A 23599-nucleotide genomic window follows, 5' to 3' on the forward strand; every position below is an offset into this window, starting at 1 on the left:
TTAAATGCATGTTGCATTTGGGATGACCTTATACAAATCATTGATGAAAATGGAAAACAATAGTGGCTAGTATGGAACCTTGGAGTACTCCGAGGGCGATGGGTAAAAGGGTTGATAGTTTGCTCTGCCTGTTGTCCACTAAGCAGTTTTTAAATATGTACATGAAACTGAGTCCTGGAAAATGCAATGCTCAGGTGATAACAGTTCATTCTTTTGGAAAGGCATGACTTAGTGTTCTATTTCCAAGTGGACTAGGGGTCTTTCGAATGTTTAGAAGGTTTGTGCTGGATGATCTTAGAGATCTAATCTCCACCCTTATTACAGTACTTCAGTCAGAAACTGTTTTTCTGATAAATTCCGTGGCCTACTTTCTGTAGCCAAGAGTCAATCATGCAGAGACTCGTAAGGTTCTTACTGATTACAGCCACTTTCCTAGTTACTCTAAGTTAAGGCAATGTTTTATTTATGCAGAACTTTATACTTTAACTACACCTCATAAAAGAATGTCCAGTTTTTCAGGTTCAGTCCTCTGATATTACTTAGTACTTGGCAATAAGAGAAACAGTGAGCATATTAGCTGTAAAATTAGCCATTCTTCTGTATGCTTCTGAATGGATTAAGTTAGGAGTTTAAGAGATGTTATCTAGGATCAGAGAACCATACAGTGGTTTGGAGGTTAGTGTATCTTGTGTAGTGGTGACCTCTGTTCTGGGTGCAAGTTGGTGCTTGATTCTAAACCGTGACCTGAGTCTTTCTTTTACCTACTTTACCTTGACAGTCATGGTATTAGAATTATAGTCTTTTGTCTACTTAGATGTTAGGTCACTTGTAGCATTATAAAATGTCAACGGGGCAACTGGAATATTTGAAGACTAATTACAGTGGATCGCCATCTGCAGCCTGTACATGCTTGTCAGATTTGAGGTACTTAGCTTTGGACTCATTTATTACCATTCTTCTTTTAACCACAGGTATAATGTGTTAAGAGTTCACACAGTAACAGATTAGCAGGTTTGGGAGAGTTCCTTAGCTGGGTAGAATTGTCAGTGTATCTTACCAGTGAAGCGTCACCAGTACTACTGACTATCTTATTGGTAAACAGGGACAAGAGGAGTGGCGTAAGGATTACAGCTCTGGAAACACCCATTTTTGATTTCAAATGTGGAAGAACTTCTGCTGCCACATAACAGATGCATCTCTGATTTTATGACTTGTAAACTGCTACAGAGAATGTGACCCTTTCCTCTAATTGAAGCCTCCTTTCTTTTTTAACACCTTTACTGAATTATCACTTAAGACACAGGCAAACATACATTTATACTAAATAAAACAAAACCATGTTAACATATTCCCAATTGCAAACATTACCATCATCAGTCCAACATTACATAAACTGATCATCTGTCTTACCCTTAAACCTCACTCCTCCTCCAAAACGTTATTCCACATGTATTGCTCCCACAATTTCCATTTTTCTATGCAATTTGCTCCTACCATTTTCTAAAGATCCTACTTCTAGTTCTTCTATCTCAGTTACAATATTCCAAACTTCAAATACATTTGGTTTAGACTTTGATTTCCATTTTCTAGTAATTAACTTAACAAGACCTTACTATGGCTAGGCAATTCAGATCCTGTATTCCAGCTCAAAAAATGTCCTTACACACCCATTTGCTCACTCACACTCAGTAATTCTGTCAGATTACTCTGTAGGGAATTGTTAAAGTCTGCCAACCCTTTACACTCCCAAAACATATGTTCTCAGGAGTCTACTTCAGATAATCGAACATTCACTTTCATGTACCACTGTTCGCCGGTCTGAAGAGACTGAATTTTTAATTAAGCAAATTGGAAAATCAGTGAAGTTTTGCACAGGGAATGGAAAAAGTTGGCCAGCATCATGAAATTTGCACTTTTCCCCATTGTAGTGCGATCTCGGAGTTGGTATATATAGTTAGAGGGGTGGGGGGTACAGTCCCCCACCTGGATGGGTTTGACATACTGCGGTGTGTGTGAAGGTTGAATGCTCTCCAACTGCTTTTATTCCCTATGAAAAAATCTGCTGATGTGAATGTTCACTGTTTTTGTCTCGATGAAGAGAGTTTTGTGTAAGTGAGCATCTGATTATGTGACACAGATCTGTTCTCAACTGCCTCTTTCTTCCCCTTCACACCTCCAACATTTGCCATCTACCTGAGAAAAAAGTTTTTGCAGTCTGCCTGGTATAAAAATAAACTGAAGCCTCCTTTCTAAGAGTAGTGAGTGATTAAACATGTCAACAATCTTTGATAGGTCAAAGAATTTATTGTGCTGCTGTACAAAGTCCCTGATCTAAACCGGAGATGATGTGCTCTGTAAGGTTAACTATGCATGCTTCTTTGCCATGACCAGCACTAAAGCCATGTTGCTTTGGAGATGGCATACTGTGGAATGACAATCAATATGTAAGCTGAGCATGCACAACATTTTCTGTTACTTTGGTTAGTGGGTTGAGAATGCTGATTGGTCCCCATCTTTGTATATGAGGTAGATCTTGATTGCTGTGTGTGTAATGGGGACAGTTTCTTCCTGTATAATTCTGTTTACAATGAGGCTATACAGGTAGGTAATGTGTGTGTAACTATAGCTGTGGTAAAAGCTACAGGGTTTTCATCAGCAGAAGGATCTCTGTGACTTGCTTTGTTGAGCAGTCACCTAACTACAGTAGCAGTAATGAGTTGTAGAATAACAGGAGGCTCTTTTTTTTTTTTTTTTAGCAAGGGGCAAGCCCGCACACCCCCACAAATAACTTCCAAGGTTACACAACAATGGGGAAAAGGGAAAACTTCATATCACTGAAATTGCTTATGATATTTCTTTGTACAACCTGTGTTTGCAGAACCTGTTGTCGGTTCATTTAAAGATTCATATTAATTGTTATAGCTGGGCTGCTGGATGGCAACATTTTATCTTTTACAGAGGAGAATATCAGTGGAAAATATTGGCAGTTTAATGGCAGATCTTTAAGGAAGAATTATTTAAAATGTAATTTATATTTTTGACCATCATGCATTCATTACACTGCAGAATTCAGTGGAGTTGGAGAAACGGTTGCTTTGCAAAGCGTGGTAGCAATTTTATTTAGCAAGTTATAGCTTTTTTCTGATGGAGGTTGCACCGCTGTCTGCTAGAGTTTTTCAGGCATACACAGGCCATTGTAAAGTCTAAACGCCAAGTTTTGATCTTCTAGTGCGAGTCCAGTTCATATATTTCTTTGAAGGAATATCTGTGAATATTTTGACAGCAAGATCACTGGAACAGAATGAGCAGATAATGGGATATAGCACATGAAGATTATATTCTTCAGGGAGGTCATCAGACCTCAGTTAGCCTAGCTTAGATATCCAATAGCATGAGCTATCTCTGCCTAAGAAAGGGAAATACAAGAGAGGCTGTGAGGGAATTTGTGAGTGCTGATCCAATTTACTAGGTTAATCCTGAATTTAGCTAGGGCACTACTCTGCTTAATATGCAGGGGCTGTTTATTCCATAGATGGGGAATACAGAACTGGTCTTTCATGGCTCAAAAGGTCAAACATAGATTCTCATGGAGAGGTCCATTGGAGACATTATACACAGAGAGGGTGGCCCTTTGGTCTGAATAACTAAGGGACTAGATACTTGTGATTTTTTTTTTTTTTTAGGAGCCTGAAGGGTCTCTCCACTTGAGTAATATTTTTCTATATATGTAAAAGGGGACATTATATTCAGAGATGAGGGTAGTTAGGCAATTATATATACTTAAGTCCTTTCAAAGAATTTCTCTCCATCTCATGGCTATGCTCGTGCACCTCACCTGTATAATCTATATTAACAAATACTTTACATTACTACTAATCTAGTCTCTCATCGTACTACCTATCTATACCTCTCAACACCTCTCCTCTCCCTACTCTTAGGGGAGACGTGTATCTTTTTATTTTTATTTCCTTGCCTGGTTGACTATACTTCTATTATTTTTGTATATACTGATTGTCATATTTAATCATCATTTTTTAGATATCTTTTTATTTTTACATCAGTGGTGTCTCCTCATGCTTCATTGTATCCTGTGTAGTCCACTACCAAACAGTATGTATATACATTTTTTTTTTTAAATTACATTTGGACTAGTGTTTTATTTGATGTTATGTACCTCTCTGGAGTTGTTTTGCCTGGGCTTACAGTATTTATTACCTAGTTGGACTTTCCCTGTAAACAAATTTCAATAAATAAATAAAATTACAATGGAAGTAACATATCTTTGGTTCTGGATGTGACACACAAGGCTGTCAATTAGATCAGACAGAAAGAATTGTTTAGCTACAGTCGCAACATGATGATCGAAGGCTAGGAAGTCATCCACATAAGAGTGCCTAGATCTCTGCTGACAGTGCCGTTTTTAAGGGGTGTGTCATTCAATCAAAGGACAGGGAGTCATCCACTCAAGGGTACCTAGATATCGGCTGACAGTGTTATTCTTAAGGGGTGTGTCATTCAGTCAAAGGATAGGGAGTCATCCACTCAAGGGTGCCTAGATCTCTGCTGTCAGTGCCATTCTTAAGGGGTGTGTCATTCAATCAACGGATAGGGAGTCATCCACACAAGGGTGCCTAGATCTCTGCTGACAGTGCCATTCTTAAGTGGTGTGTCATCCAATCAAAGGATAGGGAGTCATCCACACAAGGGTGCCTGGAGCTCTGCTGAAAGTGCCATTCTTAAGGGATGTGTCATTCATGTTGTATAATGAGGAGCTATTTATTTTACTAATGTGAAGTATAATGCATTTTTTGCCATTTAGTAAGATGCCATTGATCTTGCCCTAGATTCTTGCATAGCCTACCTCATCTTGGAGTGTTTTCACATAGGTAGGATTTTTTCATAACAACCCCCTAATTTACATCAGTGAATTTTGTTAATCAAAAACATAGGCTGTTGGCTTACAGATCAGAGACAAACATGTCAAACAGGAGGAGGAGGACTACTCAGCCTTGATGAAGCGTACTTGTGATTTGATTTTCTGCACCTTTAATGAAATGTTCTGTCTGACAAGCAATTTGCTATCTACCTCATTATATATGGGTTGATAATAAGGTTCACCAGTTTGTCAGTGATGCCTGTATGGGGGGTAGAATTAAATGGTTTGGTATGGTGCTCGTATGCAGTGTGCCACATAACTACTGTAAGCTGTTTTGAGTTACCCTGTTGAAGAGCACTGAGTTAAAATGAAATTACCTGTCATTGAAAAATCCAAACTGCTATGGATTCAAACCTAACAGATTATCAGTGTGCTTTTTTATGAAATGATATGTTCCACATTTTTAGAAACAGGGTTGGTAAGGCTGAAGGGTCTATAATTACCAGGGGCATCCTAATGTCTTATCCCCAGGATTCAAGTATGAAACCTGTTGCAAGACCCATGTTACAGAGGTTTAACAGAGGCTTTGGTATAGGTACTAATTATTAGGTTTTCTGGTATAATATCAGGGCTCATGGATGTGGTGTTCTTTGTTTTAGAAAGGGCAGCTAGAACTTGTTCCATAATGATCTTAGTGGGGTCAGGGACTGTGGAATCAGTGACGCAGTTTAGATGTTCAGCAAATGTACTGCTTTACTGGCATTCTGGTATAGTGTCCTGCTATCCTTCTCTGGCAGTCTACTAAAGCTAAGAGTCCTTTCCACTGCTTGCTTATGAGTGTGATGGACATTCATGTGGCAGTAGAAGGACTGCCTTACAAAACCACAGACGTGACCCTTCCAGTATTCTAGCGCCATAGTAAGAGAATGATCTCTTGAAAGACTGCTCCTTACTCTGGATCTCTCCAGCTGCTGAGTTCAGATAAGAAACTCTTTTGGGTTTTTATTTCCACCATCTGCATTTTCTCTCTCAGTGCTTGAATAGTGCATTCTGAATGATTGGGAAATTGTATGTGCTTGAGGTTTTACTTTTTACCTGCAGTATAAAGCTTCTGTAGTTCATTGTACGCTTCATTTGAAAATGTTGACATGAATGTGCTGATTTTGCAGTTTTTTCTTTGGGGGTATGATTATTTGAGGAGAATTTGCAGGTTCACAGCATTTTAAATTATCTTTTTGTTTAAATCATGATTTTCCCACCATTTTGTATGTTAAATATTTCTGTCGGGAATTTTTCATAAGTTCATGATTTATTTATTGTCTAAAACTGCTGCTTTCTGTTTCTAATCATTTGGAGCTGAAACTAACTTGTTTTAATAAAACTGGGGGACTTTTGTGACATTATATTGTGCTGTGAACTGTATTACTGAAAGTACTGTCTTTTTATTCAGTGCAGTGTTGAGAACAGTATTCCTTCAGAAATAGACCTTAGGTTGCTATTTACAAGGAACATAGTGGGATTTGTCCATTTTATACTGGGCTGACCATGCAGGTATTGTGTTGGCTATTTTTTTGTCTCCTGACTTCATGGACTTAAATATGGCGCCCTGTCAATTATCTACCCCTTTTACACCTAAAAAACATAGAAGTAAATGAAGAAATATGCCTCAGCCTACAGCTTGCAACTCTGCAGTAGCCTTGGGCAGGCTATCAGGCCACTTGCCTTCTTTTGCTTCCAGCTTCCCCCTGGTGTGTTGTTAGTACCACAAATGTGCATAACCCGATGTTCAGACTTCCTCCAAAGCTGTACCACTGCCTGGTTCATGTATGAGAAAAACAAACTCTTTAGGTGCAGGATATGACAGGAATACAGAATGTATTGCCAGTGTTGGTACATCTCTCTGGTCCTCCCAACCCCCCCCCCCCTCCTGGATTCTCCCACTACTATAGAGCATGCAAAAAGACATACCACAGTGCAGTACAACAGTCTCTGACTGTTTTCACATAAACTAGTGGCTCTGGCTAGATTCATTACTTAGGATGTTTATTACAGGGTACAAACCTGAGTTATAGCACCAGTACTCCAGCCCCAATTCAGTCATCCAAGGACTGTGATTTTGAAAGGGATGCAGAATATCAGGTTTCAGAAGAGTCAGAGGTCTGATCAGTCAATTTCCTCTGAGGACAAAGATGTTCAGAAACCAAAACTGATTGTTTTCTTTTTCCCAAATGCTGGCTAGATTTAGGGATGCATTCAACTGGAAGCAATCCTTGACTGTCCCCAGAATCAGCAAGATATATGATCTTTTGAAGGATAAGGCCTCAGATGTTGTGACCTTCCCTCCATTCCAGCATTGGAAGATGTCTTTAAGAAAGCTTGTAATTCTCCTCTGCTGAATAAGTCTCTTCCTAAAAAAGTGTTTGATCAATTCAGGGTGTACTCGGCCATACCTGGCCTCCAATCCTCCTCCTCTGCAGACACTGCTTCTGTGCCCACAGTGACTTTCACCAATAAAAAGACCATCTTCATCAGACCCAGTCTCTCAACATAAACTAGGCAAGAGGTTAGTATCTAAGGGAAAGAAGCTGGCATAGTCCAATATAGCAGATTTTAACGTGTTTAATTACCAGTGTTTTATGTGGAAGTTTGTGTTGAGATGTTTGTATAGTTTAGATGCTGCATTGTTACATGTGGAGCAGAAAGAATATACGAAAGCGATTGTTTCCAATGTTTCTCAAGTGTCTAAATATACTTTAAAGAGTGCCCTGGAGGGGGCCAATACTGTTTCTAGAAATGCATTGATGTTGCTTATGGTAAAGCGGCATGCCTGGTTGCATATCCAAAAGTTTTCTGATGTGTTAAAAATGATGATTGCGTGTTTGGTACAGTAGCTAATCAGATCCTTAAAGGCTGGGATGCCGGAGGTAAAATGATGTAAAGGGTGTCTAAAATGTTTCATATTTGCAACTTTCTTTCAATAAGCAAGACAATTTTGGCAGCCCAAGAAACAGAAGTCCCGGTGGAACAAAAACCAAGCCATTAAAAGGAAATGGAAGGATGAGAACTCCCTCCTCCCAACCTGTGACTATGTCAAGGCTCGGTACCAGTTATTCCTAACTTCCCGTCATGAGCAATGGCTCTCCTCAAGGCCACCAGTGGTTTCCAACAAGTGGGTGCTCAACATTGTTGTCACACGAAGGAGCATCCTCCTCTGTTCACAGGGTTCCCCCTCCTCTGCCATATTAGACTGTGATTACCCCATATACTTCAGCATATTATAGATGCAGAGGTCATTGAGCTGGCCCCTCCTTCAGAAAGAGTGTTCGGGTTCTACTCCACAACTTTCTTGGTACCGAATAAAGAGCTGTCGTGGAGACCGGTATTGGACCTGTCCTTTCTGAATGCTTTTGTCAAGGTCTCCAAGTTCAAGATGCTCACTCTGCAGACAGTGATTCGTCTTCTGCCAGACCACTGCTTCATGGTGACCCTAGACTTGAAGGATGCATATCATCATATTCCCATTTTGTATCTCTTCAAGAGATTGTGAAAATTTGTTCTGTTTGGTTCGCACTGTCAATTCTCTGAAATTGTGAGCTATCCACCACACCTTGAGCGTTTAGGAAATTTTGTGCCGCAATAGTGGCCTACTGCTAGACTCTTGCATTCACATTTTTCCTTACTTAGACAACTTGCTGATCTGTGTATCATCTGCATCCAGCTGTTTGGAATTGCTAGAGAAGGTCTCAATATTAGTCTCCCAGCTAAGGTTCAAAGTACACCTTCAGAAGTCATGTCTAACATCCTCACAAAGTCTCGTCTTCCTGTTGTGTTTAATTGATACCGACAAAAGAATGGCCTTTCTTCCCGAAGACAAGGTCCTGTTCTACCATATGATGTTTTAGGAATTCTCCAGGAGGAACATCATCTTGGCAAGAGAATTCGTAAAAATTCTAGGCATCCATGAGTCTCATGATACCACTGGCCCATCTCCGCATGAGGGAATTTCAGTGCTATGTGCAGAATTGTTGGGCTCTGCACCTACATTCCCTGGAATCCCAGTTGCTGGTGCTGCCCTTTATCAGACAAGAGTTGCATTGGTGAAGAACACAATTGAGTAACAATCCAGGATTTCCCTTCTTCCCACCTGTTCTGACACATCTATCCAGACAGAATCGGCAGACTTCATTTGGGGAGCTGTGTCAATGAGAGTGCAAGTGCAGGCCACTTGGAGTCCCAAAAATGCACAAAAGCACATCAGTGTCAAGGAAATATTGATGGTGATCTACATCTTTAAAGTCCTTTACCACCTATGGACTCCAGGTCCTCTTCTTGTGGTTACAGACAATACCACAGTAATGTTGTTCCTCAACAAACAAAGGGTACTAAGTTATATCCTCTATACTGGTTGGCTTTGATGGCCTGTGAGCTGTCTTTATAGCATTCTCTGACTCTTCAGGCATTATACATCCTGTCGCAGAAGACAGACTAAGATCAAGGCGGGGATGCTCCAGGATCAAGTGCACATGTTGGGAATGTCTCAAACAGATCTGTTCACCTCCTTTCAAAACAGACAGCCAGAGAAATTATGTTCCAGACATTCCTGTAGCTATGCTTGGAGGAAAGACACACTGTTATGCCTTTGGACAGGAATGTTCCTGTTTTGCCTTTGGACAGGAATGTTCCTGTTTGTGTTTCTACCCTTTCCACTGATTCACAAGGTACTTTTGAGGATTGAGAGAAAATGCCAAAGACCATTGTGGTAACTCCTAGAGGCCCTAATAGTCTTGGGTCTCCCTTATAATGGTATTAGCCAAGGGCAATTACCACGAACATCCTCATACTCAGTTTGATCACACAGTCTCAAGGGCAGCAAGTGCACCCCACTTTAATCTTGATTCTGTTTAGGTACTTGGTTCATGAGGTTGTGCAGCAGGTGTTAAAGGCGGCCAGAAAACCTGATACTAGAAAATCTTACATTTACAAATGGATGAGGTTTTCTAAGTGGTGCTTAAGCAGAAACCCTTGAGGCTAACATCCCCCTGTTCTTGAAATATTTCTGAGAGCTTCTTTAGGATAGCTCGTATGCATCCATTAAGGTGCATTTAGTGGCTATCTCTGCTAATCTGCGATTAGATCCCCCTCTTTCTTCTTTTCTTTTGGTAGAACAGTTCATGAAAGGAGTATTGTATACGAGACCCTATCACAAGCAAATTCTTCCTTAGTGAGATCTCAACTATGTAGTAGAAAAATTGATTTTATCACCTTTCAAACCTGCCACTCAGGCTGATCTGATCTGAAGCTTGTAACATGTAAAATTGTTTTGCTTATTGCTGTGACATCTGCAAGGTGAGTCTCTGAGCTGCAAGCTGGTGGGAAAACCTTATCTGATATCCTCAGGAATAGGATTGTGTTATGCACTAACTCCTCTCTCATACTGAATGTGGTCTCAGAATTCACTCTCGATCAGTTAGAACCTAAGAATAAGGAAGAAAGGATACTTCATACAGTGGATATGTACCACCACTTCAGGTACTCTTTTGACAGAACAAAGCCCTTTATGGAGGCTGAAAGGCTTTTTATTTCTTAGAGTGTGCAAACAAGGGTCAACCAGTCTGTAAGCAAACCATTGCACGTTAGCTGTCCTCTGATATTGTGTTTTGTTACACCCGCCATAGCAAGGCAATCCCAGACAAGGTAAAGTGGCATTCCACTATGACCTTTGCCTCTTCAGTGGTGTATTGGTAAGGAGTGGATTCTAGAAGTATTCCAGAGGCAGCAACTTGGTCCTCTGTCCAGACCTTTATGAAGCACTACAAGCTGGATGCCTTTTCTCGATCCAGAGCAGGCTTTGTTAGGACCATTCTCTGGGGGCTCCTGGATCATTATCCTTGCTCCTCCCAGATTGAGCAAGCTTTGTGAATCTAGTCGAATGGCAATAAGGCAGTGTTCCCTACGAATATCTACTGCTGCAGGTAAGTAGAACTTATGCAGTTTAACTTTGGTGAGGTGAAGTTTGGACAAAATTAGTCAATTAGGTTATTAGCTATTTCTTTGCAATAAGAATGGGTGATATCATTGTGGATCAGTTCTGAACAATGTTAAGAATGGGTGATCTCATTGTGGATCAGTTCTGAACAATGTTACTAATGGGTGATCTCATTGTGGATCAGTTCTGAACAATGTTACGAATGGGTGATCTCATTGTGGATCAGTTCTGAAGAATGTTAAGAATGGGTGATAGCACTGTGGATCAGTTCTGAACAATGTTAAGAATGGGTGATAGCATTGTGGATCAGTTCTGAACAATGTTAAGAATGGGTGATAGCATTGTGGATCAGTTCTGAACAATGTTAAGAATGGGTGATCTTATTGTGGATCAGTTCTGAACAATGCTACGAATGGGTGAGCTCATTGTGGATCAGTTCTGAAGAATGTTAAGAATGGGTGATAACACTGTGGATCAGTTCTGAACAATGTTAAGAATGGGTGATAGCATTGTGGATCGGTTCTGAACAATGTTAAGAATGGGTGATAGCATTGTGGATCAGCTCTGAACAATGTTAAGAATGGGTGATCTCATTGTGGATCAGTTCTGAACAATGTTAAGAATGGGTGATCTCATTGTGGATCAGTTCTGAACAATGTTAAGAATGGGTGATCACATTGTGGATCAGTTCTGAACAACGTTAAGAATGGGTGATATTGTGGATCAGTTCTGAACAATGTTACAAATGGGTGATCTCACTGTGGATCAGTTCTGAACAATGTTACGAATGGGTGATCTTACTGTGGATCAGTTCTGAACAATGTTAAGAATGGGTGATAGCACTGTGGATCGATTCTGAACAATGTTAAGAATGGGTGATATCATTGTGGCTCAGTTCTGAACAGTGTTAAGAATGGGTGATATCATTGTGGTTCAGTTCTGAACAATGTTAAGAATGGGTGATATCATTGTGGCTCAGTTCTGAACAATGCTAAGAATGGGTGATCTCATTGTGTATCAGTTCTGAACAATGTTAAGAATGGGTGATCACATTGTGGATCAGTTCTGAACAATGTTAAGAATGGGTGATCACATTGTGGATCAGTTCTGAACAATGTTAAGAATGGGTGATATCATTGTGGATCAGTTCTGAACAATGTTAAGAATGGGTGATATTGTGGATCAGTTCTGAACAATGTTACAAATGGGTGATCTCATTGTGGATCAGTTCTGAACAATGTTACGAATGGGTGATCTTACTGTGGATCAGTTCTGAACAATGTTAAGAATGGGTGATAGCACTGTGGATCAATTCTGAACAATGTTAAGAATGGGTGATATAATTGTAGCTCAGTTCTGAACAATGTTAAGAATGGGTGATATCATTGTGGCTCAGTTCTGAACAATGTTAAGAATGGGTGATATCATTGTGGCTCAGTTCTGAACAATGTTACGAATGGGTGATCTCATTGTGGATCAGTTCTGAACAATGTTACGAATGGGTGGTCTTACATTGGATCAGTTCTGAACAATGTTACGAATGGGTGATAGCCCTGTGGATCAATTCTGAACAATGTTAAGAATGGGTGATATCACTGTGGCTCAGTTCTGAATAATGTTAAGAATGGGTGATATCACTGTGGCTCAGTTCTGAACAATGTTAAGAATGGGTGATATCATTGTGGCTCAGTTCTGAACAATGTTAAGAATGGGTGATATCATTGTGGCTCTGTTCTGAACAATGTTAAGAATGGGTGATATCATTGTGGCTCTGTTCTGAACAATGTTAAGAATGGATGATATCATTGTGGCTCACTTCTGAACAATGACAAGTGATATTTCCTAACCTCCTTAACTTTCTAATGTACATCCAAACCATCACGTAAAAAGGCCGCACAGACAAACCAATTAGTAAAAACTACGAGAAAAACCTAGTGATGCTAGTGTGTTCACTGTTGTAAAATCAGAAATCAAGAAAATGAAATAACCAGCAGTTAAAAGAGGTAAACTCAACCAAAACCAAACGAAACCTCTTAAGTCGACCCTCTCACGTCAGAGCTCAAAAACCAAGCACCAAACATGAATAATAAGTCTGTAGTCATTTATTACAAATTCACATAAATACGTCAAGCGCTTTCGTCCCTACACACATTAGTAATGGGACTTCATCAGAGCAACCATTATGCCACATGCACTTCCTTTTGTACTATCCACATTAACTCATTAATTAACAATTAAAATACCCATTCTTTAACTTGATACTATTTCCAACCATAAAATACCTTATTTAAAAACTGTATTATGTATTCCACAAAATTACCTATACACTCAAAATAATATGACATATTGTAAAAAATACATTGTATATACATGATAAAAAGTCCACAATGTTTATATAAAAATAAATATGCTCATCATAAGGAAAGTATATATGTATAAAAATATATAAAAATACACATCATTTGTATTGGTTCATAATAAATATGCATAATATAATAAATACATATAATGATGGCTAGTTTTGACATTTAATACTCTCCATTTTTACTGCAAAAACAAATATACCTGGGAAATAAATCCAACATACAACAAATTCTTGGGTCTATATTAAATCATTGAATGCTTAGAAAAGTGAAAGATGATTTATCGACCCCATGTAAGTGAAAGCTTACAAACTTGAACGCTTAATACAGCGATTTTTTTTTTCAAGGGGGGAAAAAAAATCGCTGTTCCAAAAAAAAAAAAAACACGTAAAACAAAGTGGTGGGCTGTGCCCCCCACACCCCCCTACTTAAATATACCAACTCTGAGATCACACTACAGTGACGAAAATGGCAAAGTAACGGTTGCGGCCAAGCAATTTATTTCCCAGGGAAAGAATTTGCTTATATGCTGCTTCGTCATTTTGCCTTTTCGTCTTTTCAAGTTCGACCAAGATGCATTCGAAAGAATGCGTCTTTGGTGATCTAATAGGAACCCCAAATTCTTTACCTTTCTGCTGCTGACATTCTGTGCATAATATCCTGTCATTTGCAGTGATAATGCTCTCTGTTTCAAAATTGGGAGTAAAGAGATATCATTTATGCCTTGGGGGGGGCTGGCTGAGTTCAGTCTAATCTGCCATTGGAGTTCTTTCAGTTCTAACAATAACTCCCACCATCCTCCTCTAGGGTCCTTTGTGACTACTTCCAAAATTCCAAGCTTAAAACTAGTAAAATTAGGACATTCAATACTATGCCTAAACAGAGCAGTATTAGTATTTGCTTTTTGTATAGCAGACATAAGTTCATAAATTCTTTTCTTAAACTGTCTTTCTGTTTTACCCACATAGTAATGCCCACACCCTACACAGATTGCTATATAAACAATACCTTTAGTGCTGCAGTTTCCCTTTTGTATTGTAACCTCAAAGGGTACCCCCTGAAGAATAATGGTACTTTCTTTCAGATGACGTCCCAAAGGAAAAACAGAATTTTAATATGGGGATGGTGATTCCATATGCTTCGAATAGTAGAGAAATTAAAAGTATAATTATGAAAAACTGGGTAATATTTAAAGGAAACAGAAATTATGAAGTTTGTGGGTGTTGAGCCACAATTTATTTACAAAACAGGTAGGAATTGTAAATCACTTTTTGAGCAACGTCTAATTAAGAAACCCATGTCCACTAGAGGTAAAACATGTTGTGGGGCATGCAGGCAGTGTCATTATATACTGAAAGAAAGTACCCTTATTCTTCATGGGGTAGCACAGTGGTTTGTTTCACTATACTGTAGAAACACAGAGTCTTTACCCAGCTGATGTCCATAACAATTAAAGTGTCTGCAAAATATCCCAAGTAATGTTGAAATCGAAGAGTAAAAAGGTCACACAGACAAATCAATTAGTAAAAAACTGCAAGAAAAACCTAGCCAAGCCAGAGTTTTCATTAATACCTGAAGCCTCCTTGAAGGTTCATTTTTATATACCCCATGTGCTGATTAAACAATGTAGGATGGTATTTGTGGGGTTATATTAGTAAGGACAACATCCAGGATCACATCCAGGATCTTGTGATCCCTACTAGGGATTTTTATCATTTGTGTTAGATAGTTCACATTAACATATTCAAGGAAGTTAGACATGCTTTACATTTGTAGTCTAACTGAGCCATTTTATTGCAGGGTAATTAAAGCTACTTAGAATAACTACATTAAGGTTTATAGGGATATGGGTTATGGCATTAAGGTAGCTATTATGATCAGTTAGGGACACTGAGGGAGATCACATATACCTGGCTATAATATGATAGAAAACCAGGTCACCATAAAGAAAAACGTCTAACATTTCAAAAATGTGGTTAAAATGAATCTGCCTTTGTTTGAGGGAAGCTTTCCCCTGCTGTTGTCCATAAGTCTAAATGCATAAGGATGATACAGACAGGCACACCGTGGGTGCCTTCATTTCAGTGAAACAGTATTTGTTACTACAAACAAACACACTAATATATATATATATATATATATATATATATATATATGTATGTATCTGAGCTGCAGGTTGCCATCGTGATTAGCCATCTTTTTAAAAGACACCTAGAACTGAGATGAGTCACCTTAATATGTTCTGATTTGGAATTTGCTAGTTGGGAATGCCAAATAGGTGGACAATAGTGACGAAAATGGCAAAGTAACGGTTGAGGCCAAGCGATTTCTTTCCCAGGGCAGAAAATAATCATCATGGGGACAGAAAATCATTTAGCCGTAATGGAAAGGCTGAGGCACCCTGGTGTGACAGGTGCAGATTATACTCTGAGAAGCAGGAAGGTCTGTCAGTCATTTCATCCCAAGCATATCTCTCTAGCATGACACCAGCTACTAAGCTAATTACTGAAGGCAATCTCTTATCCTTCAATTTTGGCTTATATCACTCAAAAGTAGTCTTTCCTGCCTCAACCACATACTTAGTAAGATCAGTCATACCATTTTTTATTTACGCTTGGTGGAGCTCCATAGGTTTTACACCTCCAGTATGAGCACTACCAGGTTGTACCTGAATTTGTTAAGATAGAGGGATCTAAGTACCCATGTAACATCCTGGATCCAGAAAGACAGATAAATGTCACCCTGTTCTTGTTCAGTCTCATGAGGTTATTGCCAGTGCTTGAAAAGAGTCATCAAACACCAAAGCAATTCCTACAGTGCATGCATCCATTGCAGGCATTAAGGGCTTACAGAATACGTTCATAGATTGGTACTAGGCTAACTGCCCGTGTGAGACATTTTAAGCCTAGCCAATTATCCCTTGTGAGACTCAAACCCTGCACCTTATGTTTGTAAGGCAAACACCTTAACCATTAGGCCACCCTCCCAGCCATTACATATACTTTCTGAGGTATATGTAATGGATGCTGACATATGTGTTGATGATGTAGAGGTATGGTCTGCTGTCTATGATTTCTTAGTTCTAATTATAGGAGTCCTGAAGTAACTCCTCAACCACCTTGGCATAAGTACAGTGCACTGGTGGTGCCTTGTGCTGTAGTAACGCGCATGTGTTGCTTACCAAACGTGTCATGCTGCAACAGGGAGTCCTAAAATTCATTTAAACACTTACACCTCTCACAGTCATATTATGGTAGCAATAACATTTTTTTCAATAAGCATGAGGCAAGTTTCTACATTACCTAAAACACCAAGTGCTATCAGACTATAGAAAGGAAAAATGTTAGTTGTGATTCTGTATTAGTCAAAGAATGTAATAACGCTTTATCTAAGCTGGTGTAGGAATTAAGTTACCTAGTACCGGTAATGTTTGTTTTCTTTTTAGTAAGGCAGCTGCACTCAACTCAGCCAAAAACTGGGCTGAGTTGTACAATGAAGCTCACTAATGAGCAATAAAACTAATCTAGTGTGCCAGTGGCAGAATTTGCCAGGGTCTCTCTCTCAGCAGGAACATCCAAAAAAATAAGTGCAGTATAATATTAATACAGTAATAGTACAGTATATGTATAATGCACTACTACTATTAGCACACTGAGATAAATGCAAATCTAGTCCACAGCAGTATATTTTATAAAAGTTGAGTAGCTGAGGCACAGGTGCCATAACTAATTTTAACAGTGCAGTGGCTAAGCAGTAGATGTATGGTTGCCACAATAAAAGTGGTTGGTCAATGGAGAGACAGCTGCTACAATTTCTTAAACAGTGGCATAGGAGAAAAATCAGAGTAGCAAGACAAAAAATGTAATGCAGTAATACAGATTTAGTCTGTATATTCAGATGTGTTGTAGCAATGCAAGCCTGGGTTCTACAATTTCTTAAATAGTATAGTTTTATTCAAAAAATAGTTCCCTGCACAGAGGTTGATTCAAGGCTCAGTAAAACTTGAACCAAACAATAAAGAAGAGCCAGCAACTGTGTATATGAATTTAATAACCAAGAAAAACAAGAAATGACATAGACCGGCCTTCATCAGTGTAAAAGATTCTAAATCGCTTGTATTCCTTATATATCATTATTAACAATTAATGAAGTCGCGCAATTGGTGAGCTCATAAATATTTATTCAAGCCTGGGTAGAACAAACCACCTAATTTAACTATTCACTTTTTTTCTTTTGCATTCAGTTTTGAGTGCCAACCAGTTTTGTTGTTCCTGCCACCTATTATTCTATCAATAATAATGAAATTAAATGTTGCAGTGGTGTGTTTGAACAGAGCACTACTAATCCTTTTGTGTTTGACATCACTAAGGTGTTCAGAAATGCGTAGCCTGAGGGGTCTGGAAGTTTGTCCAATGCACAATGTATGACAACTGCAGGTGGCAAGATATATCAGCGAATTTGTACTGCAGTTAGCAAAAAACAATGTCAAATACCATCCCACAATTTCTGCTAGAAAATTGTTTGGACTTGAGCACCTTATTACAATGGCCACAAGGCATACAACCACATAACTTGTCACCAGATGATAGTTTGTATAGTATCCGTGTATGTTGGCTGGTGATGGTGTTTGTAGTGGTTAAAGTAAGACCCCAAATTCCTCCCTTTTCTAAATGAGAAATGGCAAATGTCACCTAAATATTGTGATAAAAGATTGTCAGCTAATAGAATATTCAAATGTCTTTTACACTGATGAAGGCTGGGCTAACCCCTTAGCCGAAACCGGTATGTTATGTCATTTCTTGGTTATTAAATTCATATACACAGTTCTTGGCTCTTCTTATTGTTTAGTATAGTTTTAGGCAAAACACTTTAAATGAACAGTGCTGTAAATAGATGGAAGTGAAAAAATACAGTGCACAGAAGGGAGAGAAATAATTATCCAAACAGTTAAAACTGTACAGAGAAAAGTGAAAAAATATATAGTGCAGCATATATATACTGATGGGAGAAAGCATACACATTTATTTAAACAGTATGGCAAGGAGGGAAATATTTTTAAAACAGGGCTGTAAAGAAGGAAGTTAAATATGTAATGTAGTGGATCAACCCAATTAGCAAACAAACTTAATAAAAATATACAATATGTACAGTGAGCAAACCATTTGCTTTACAACTCACTGGTGCAAGCATATATTAATACTGCTCTCCATCATGCCAAGAAAGAACCGGATGTCTACTTCTTTGCTTTAACATCCCAACTGAGATCACTAAGCTCATTTAACTTCCCCACATTTTAAGGTGTAAGAAATTCCAAGTAGAAGCATCATGTTGAGAAAAAACTGAATTACTTACTTATGCTTATGGAGATCCCTCATTCCATGTTTCTGGCTCCCTGGCCTTTCTAAAGGACTATCCCTGTAAAATGTAACAAACAAACATTGTGAATTCCTTTTTTTTTAAAACAAAGTCAATTGATAGAGAAGAACTGCTGAATTTCCAGTTCTAAATTCTCAAAAATTCAGAAAGCACTTCTCAGTTAGTCACTTTATAACCATGAGATGCATATAAGAGAGAGAGTTCTGAGCAGGAGCACATCCAGATGCTGCTTCATTCCATGACTAAAACACACCTTTTGGAAACAAATTCTCATTTCAGATTTGGTCACAAGTCTTTATTTACTTACATACCGATTTTGATAACCATGCAAGTACCTGCAGGCTGCATGGTGTGGAGAGCTAAAGCCCTGACTGTGACACAGCTGACCATGGTTAAGTTATCAGCATGGCTAATGGAGAAGCCTCTGAGGTTTGAGGGGGACTTGCACATGGTGAAAGCTCTGTGTGGAATCCCTAGTGGAGACTGGAAATCATTGGAGGCACTTTACTTTTGAAGGAGCAGGCCAGTTCAGGGGGTGCAGCCCATTTAATTAGGGGACATGCCCCTCAGTTGACTGTGGTTCATTTAGTAGCCTGTCAAATGAAGGAGCCCTCCTCTGATGGCAGAGGAGCACTTGCCAAGAGTTTGAACTCTGTGTGGGATCCCTGGTGGAGAATGGGAATCAGTGGAGCCACTTTGCCTTTAAGAGGCTGAACCATACTGGGGTTCCTTTTATGGAAGCAGGTGATAGCTCCTCATTTATGTCCAAGTGCATGGCACTCCTTTGGATATGGTGGGCATATGATGACAACTGATAGAGAAACAGAAGGAAAATCTCTAATTTCCAAACTCTGGATAATATTACTGTTTTCACCACTTGTACGTAGTAGAAACAAATAGGCCATTAGATTTTCACCTCTGGAGTTAATGAATAGGCTGACTGGGCAAGGGGTATGAAGGCTTGATGGCCAACTGGAGATGGGGGTGTACAGAAATTAGATACATTGTCCACAAATACATTTTTTTAACAATCAGACATTTTATTCTCAAGGAGCAGCAGTTACAGATACCAGCATACAATACATCGTAGTCATATAAAAACAATCATAAGGGAGCATTTGGAAAACAGTTTATACCATGCCAGATAAAGTATTCAAAAATTCTGTGCGCCAAGTATTTGTAGTAAGTTACAATGCTAGAAACAAGTGACCAAACCCAGCCCATTTCCATTCATTTGTTTATTCTTAACTTATTATCAACTGTCAAACATCTAGACATCTCTCTCAAGTGTATTGCTTTTGTGGGTGTTTACCAATTTTAGGTTCAAATTTAGGCACCTTTCCCATTGTGAATTTGCCCCTATTTTTTAAATTAAAGTTGTGCTGCAAATTGCAACAAAACAGGGTAGGACAGTGTTTAAATTCTGCTCCTTAATGAAGCATACAGTGCCAGAAAGCAGATGGTTGCTAAACATTCTTTCTTTTTTTTCTTTTACTGAAATCTGTCAAATTATACTTTGGACTGTGTCTGCAGTGGGAGGAAGCCAGATAATGTGCCATTGTCATCACCATCATACAAGAATGTTGGGAAGTTGTTCGTGTCAGTAATTTTTGTTACTGTGTGTGTGCTTGGCATATTTTGTGTGTGTTTAGGTGTATGTCAGTATCTATTTGTGTGACTGAATTAGCTCTTTGCAGCAGCTGAGAAATAGGCAGGTTGCATTTCTAAGTAAACTCAAGGATGTTACATTATTAGTGTAGGTAGACAAGACACTCCTTTCTGGAGGACAGTGTGCATTAGTCTACATTATGGATATGCAGTGATTAGTTTACTACAAGGCCAGTAAGTTTTGTAAATACTCTTCCTATACATACTGTTAATGCATAACATTGCAAATGTGTCTAGGTCACTAGTTTTTGTTTGTACTAAATCTACTAGTCCACAATTACTATCTTCTGTTTCTATCAATGGTTACTATGCTTACCAGTGTATAGTAGTGTTTTCCTTTGAGAAGTCTAATATTTTTTTATCTTTGACTAATTGTGACTTTTCTATTTGATGTTGTCATTTTCAAATGTTCGTCAACCGATGGGTCTCAGATCCATCCTTGGCTACTCGATAGAGTTTATTCTTTATAGCTCGAGCTCCTCCCCTTACCCAAAATCCCCTGCCTACTCCTAAGTGACTTCAGATCTCATTTGCCTCTTAAGCAATAAGACATTATCACCAATAGCTCAAGCAAGTTAAATTAGATAAGTGCAATTTTTTTAATACTTCTGTACAATCTTCAATAATTTTCTATATTTCTGACTTCCTGTGGAATAATTCTATACTGTTTCTCCCATATATATATATATATATATATATATATATATATATATATATATATATATATATACACATATATATATATGTATAAATAATATGTAGATTGGACACTAAATTGGCCCTAGGCGTGAGTGCATGCATGTGTGCCCCTTCTGTGGAAGGTTGGGTGCCGGGCTGGCAACTCGACACCGTAAAACCTCCACTGCCAATCATGAGTGGACAGGTGATTCACTGAGGTGACCCCTAACTGGGATAAAACCCGAAAAAAGAAGTGTTTGGGCCTTAAGCCCTTAAATTTGTTATTGCTATGCCTGTGGTACATCTTTTATTTTCTTTCCGTTGTTGGTATTTTTCTTACCTATAATTAGGTATTTCTTCTTACCATTTATAATATTTTCTTTAGCTTGTTGTCTGTATTACAATCTCCAAAGACCTGACAGGTTTTAAAAAGTGTTCCACTTGCTGACACAAAATTCCAAACGCTGACAGACGTTCTCAATGCATGTACTGCCTGGGTCCTGGGCATCTTAATGTAAATTGTGACATTTGTTCCAGCTTCAATAACAGGACTTTGGTCAAGACAAAGAATAAATTAATCTTGAAAGATCTCCTTCCTTCCTCTGCTTTGTCAGTCTCTGGAGTCCCATTCTCCTCCAAGAAATCTTCAAGAGAAGCAGTAACTAAACCTAAAGATTCAAGGAGTACTCATCTGACTGCTGTCCTCCCTCAACTTCTTCAAGCACAGCTCTGCCTGAGAAAATTTAAAAAATGTCAGATCCATCCACTTCCAGGGGCTCCACTGCAACGAAAACTAAACCTTTGGATCAGTCTTTTTGTCTGGATCCCGCTAGATCAAGGTCCAAATTCATGAAGTTTTCCCCAGAATCAGCATATTCAAGGCTTCATTCTCCCTTCCTTCAGGATACATCTTGAAGAGCTTTCCATCCACCATCATCTTCATCTTCCGTCCGGTCATCCAGGAACCTATCGGAAGTGGATGTGGATAGAATGTTGAGAAAACTTCTCACAATCCAGATTCAGTTGTGTGAATACTGATTTCATCTTCCATTGGACCCGTGAGTCTTTCCATCACAAACACCCAAACTTCAGCTCCTATTGCAATCCATCTTCTGGTTTTGGAGATTTCAGACCTGAGATTTCTGAGTATGTGTGTCAGATCCAAAGACTTGCCCTTCTTTGACTCAGACACTTTTTGTGACCCAGACAGGTCTGACTTTGTTGGATCTAGACAGGTATTGAGGCCGTTGTATCATTGCCAGATCAGGGAGACTGGGATGGACCCTGATGCTCTCAGAGCTGTCGCTTCCATTTGGAGCTTTGCAGCTAGACAGCTCAACCCCAACCTCTGCTTCAAGGCTGGATCGTGGGGGGGAGATCAGGTTTTGGCCTACACAGGCTTCTTTGGGTACAGTGGGTTGAGACTAAGGTTCCCCATAGCTTCAGCATTTGAGGTAGTGGAGAGAGCTTTCTCCTCTTCAATTGAAAAGATATTGCTACCCGACTTGGTCCATCCTACACTCAAATGTCTATTGTGAAAGCTAGGTCTTTCCATCCTGGTCAAGCCTCGAGACTGTCCTCATTCGGGGCTCTGCTAGCACTTCTGAGTCCTCTCCAGAACCTACCACCAAAGAGCTCCCTCTGAACCGGGTGTGTAAGAGAAGACACCTAGATTCTCCACAACAGTCATTAACCGAAGACACTGACTTTGATGAAGGAAGTCTCTCTCAGATCATGCCTTGAGGATGTTTCATTCGGGGAGATATTCGAACTTTTGAAACAGAAAGGTGACTGGTCTTCTGCCCCCCCCCCCGCCCCTCCCAAGAGGAGTCAGTGTTCTTTGAGGCTTTTGGAGTCAGCTCAGCTATGACTTGGGCATTCCACTTGTCCCCCCCCCCCCGCACCGGTGCATGAGATGATAGATCTCATCTCCTGCTGGGCTTGGAAGGACCCTGATGTCACACAGCCCATCCCTAAATGCCCAGAAAAGTACCTTTTTATACCAAGAGATAAGGCTCATTGGAGCAAGGGTCCCCCAGTGGATGCTATGATGGTTGCATCAGCCACTAGAAAAAGAGAAAGATGAACAGAGCTCTACTGTCAATCCACCTAATAGGGAATCTAGGGTTTTGAACAATTCAAGAAGCATGTTTATACATCAGCAACCTTTACCCTCAGGTCTCTGAATTGTTTGGCACATGTCACAAGGTTTTAGAGGTAATTGATTTAACAGTTTTCAGATACCTTATTGGGGTCCAAGTCTATGGAGGGTAAGAAAACAGTTTTTTCACAACTGGCTACACTCCAGTCTATCTGATGCTTCCATGAGATTGATCTTTCATGCCTCAGAGGAAGCTGCTAGAGTGGCGGGTTCAGGTTAACCATTAGAAGGCATGTCTGAATGTGACTCTGTGATTTTTGTGGAGCCCTTCAAGTCTTTGTTTATCAATGTCCCCTTTGATGGATCCACCTCATTTGGCCATAAGCTGAAACAGACTCTCTCCAGGAGCAAGCAAGATGGAAAGACCCTTTCTGCTGTGGGAATCTGTTTTTCTACCCCCTCAGAGGACATTTTCTCAGAACCAGAGAGGTGGCAGAAAGATGTGGTTCAGAAAGTTGCAAGTTTCTTCCTAAGACTCCTATGAAGAAAGA

General features: G+C 39.4%; 1 protein-coding gene and 1 long non-coding RNA gene across 3 annotated transcripts in view; one reads left to right on the plus strand and one right to left on the minus strand.

The window, feature by feature from the left end:
* The window catches only part of LOC122811248, a 1815945-nt gene that overhangs the window by 883480 nt on the left and 908866 nt on the right, over positions 1-23599 (plus strand). The gene's annotated exons all lie outside the window — the stretch shown is intronic.
* Positions 1-23599, minus strand: part of LOC122811247 (cGMP-dependent protein kinase 1-like) — a 4027247-nt gene that overhangs the window by 190855 nt on the left and 3812793 nt on the right. Inside the window, exon 16 of the mRNA XM_044082966.1 lies at positions 18578-18640. Coding sequence (XP_043938901.1) covers positions 18578-18640 — 63 coding nt within the window. The remainder of the gene's footprint in view (positions 1-18577; positions 18641-23599) is intronic.

The sequence above is a fragment of the Protopterus annectens genome, chromosome 9.part0 (assembly GCF_019279795.1).
Source record: "Protopterus annectens isolate FY-2018-M chromosome 9.part0, PAN1.0, whole genome shotgun sequence".
In the NCBI taxonomy this organism is placed as follows: Eukaryota; Metazoa; Chordata; order Ceratodontiformes; family Protopteridae; genus Protopterus; species Protopterus annectens.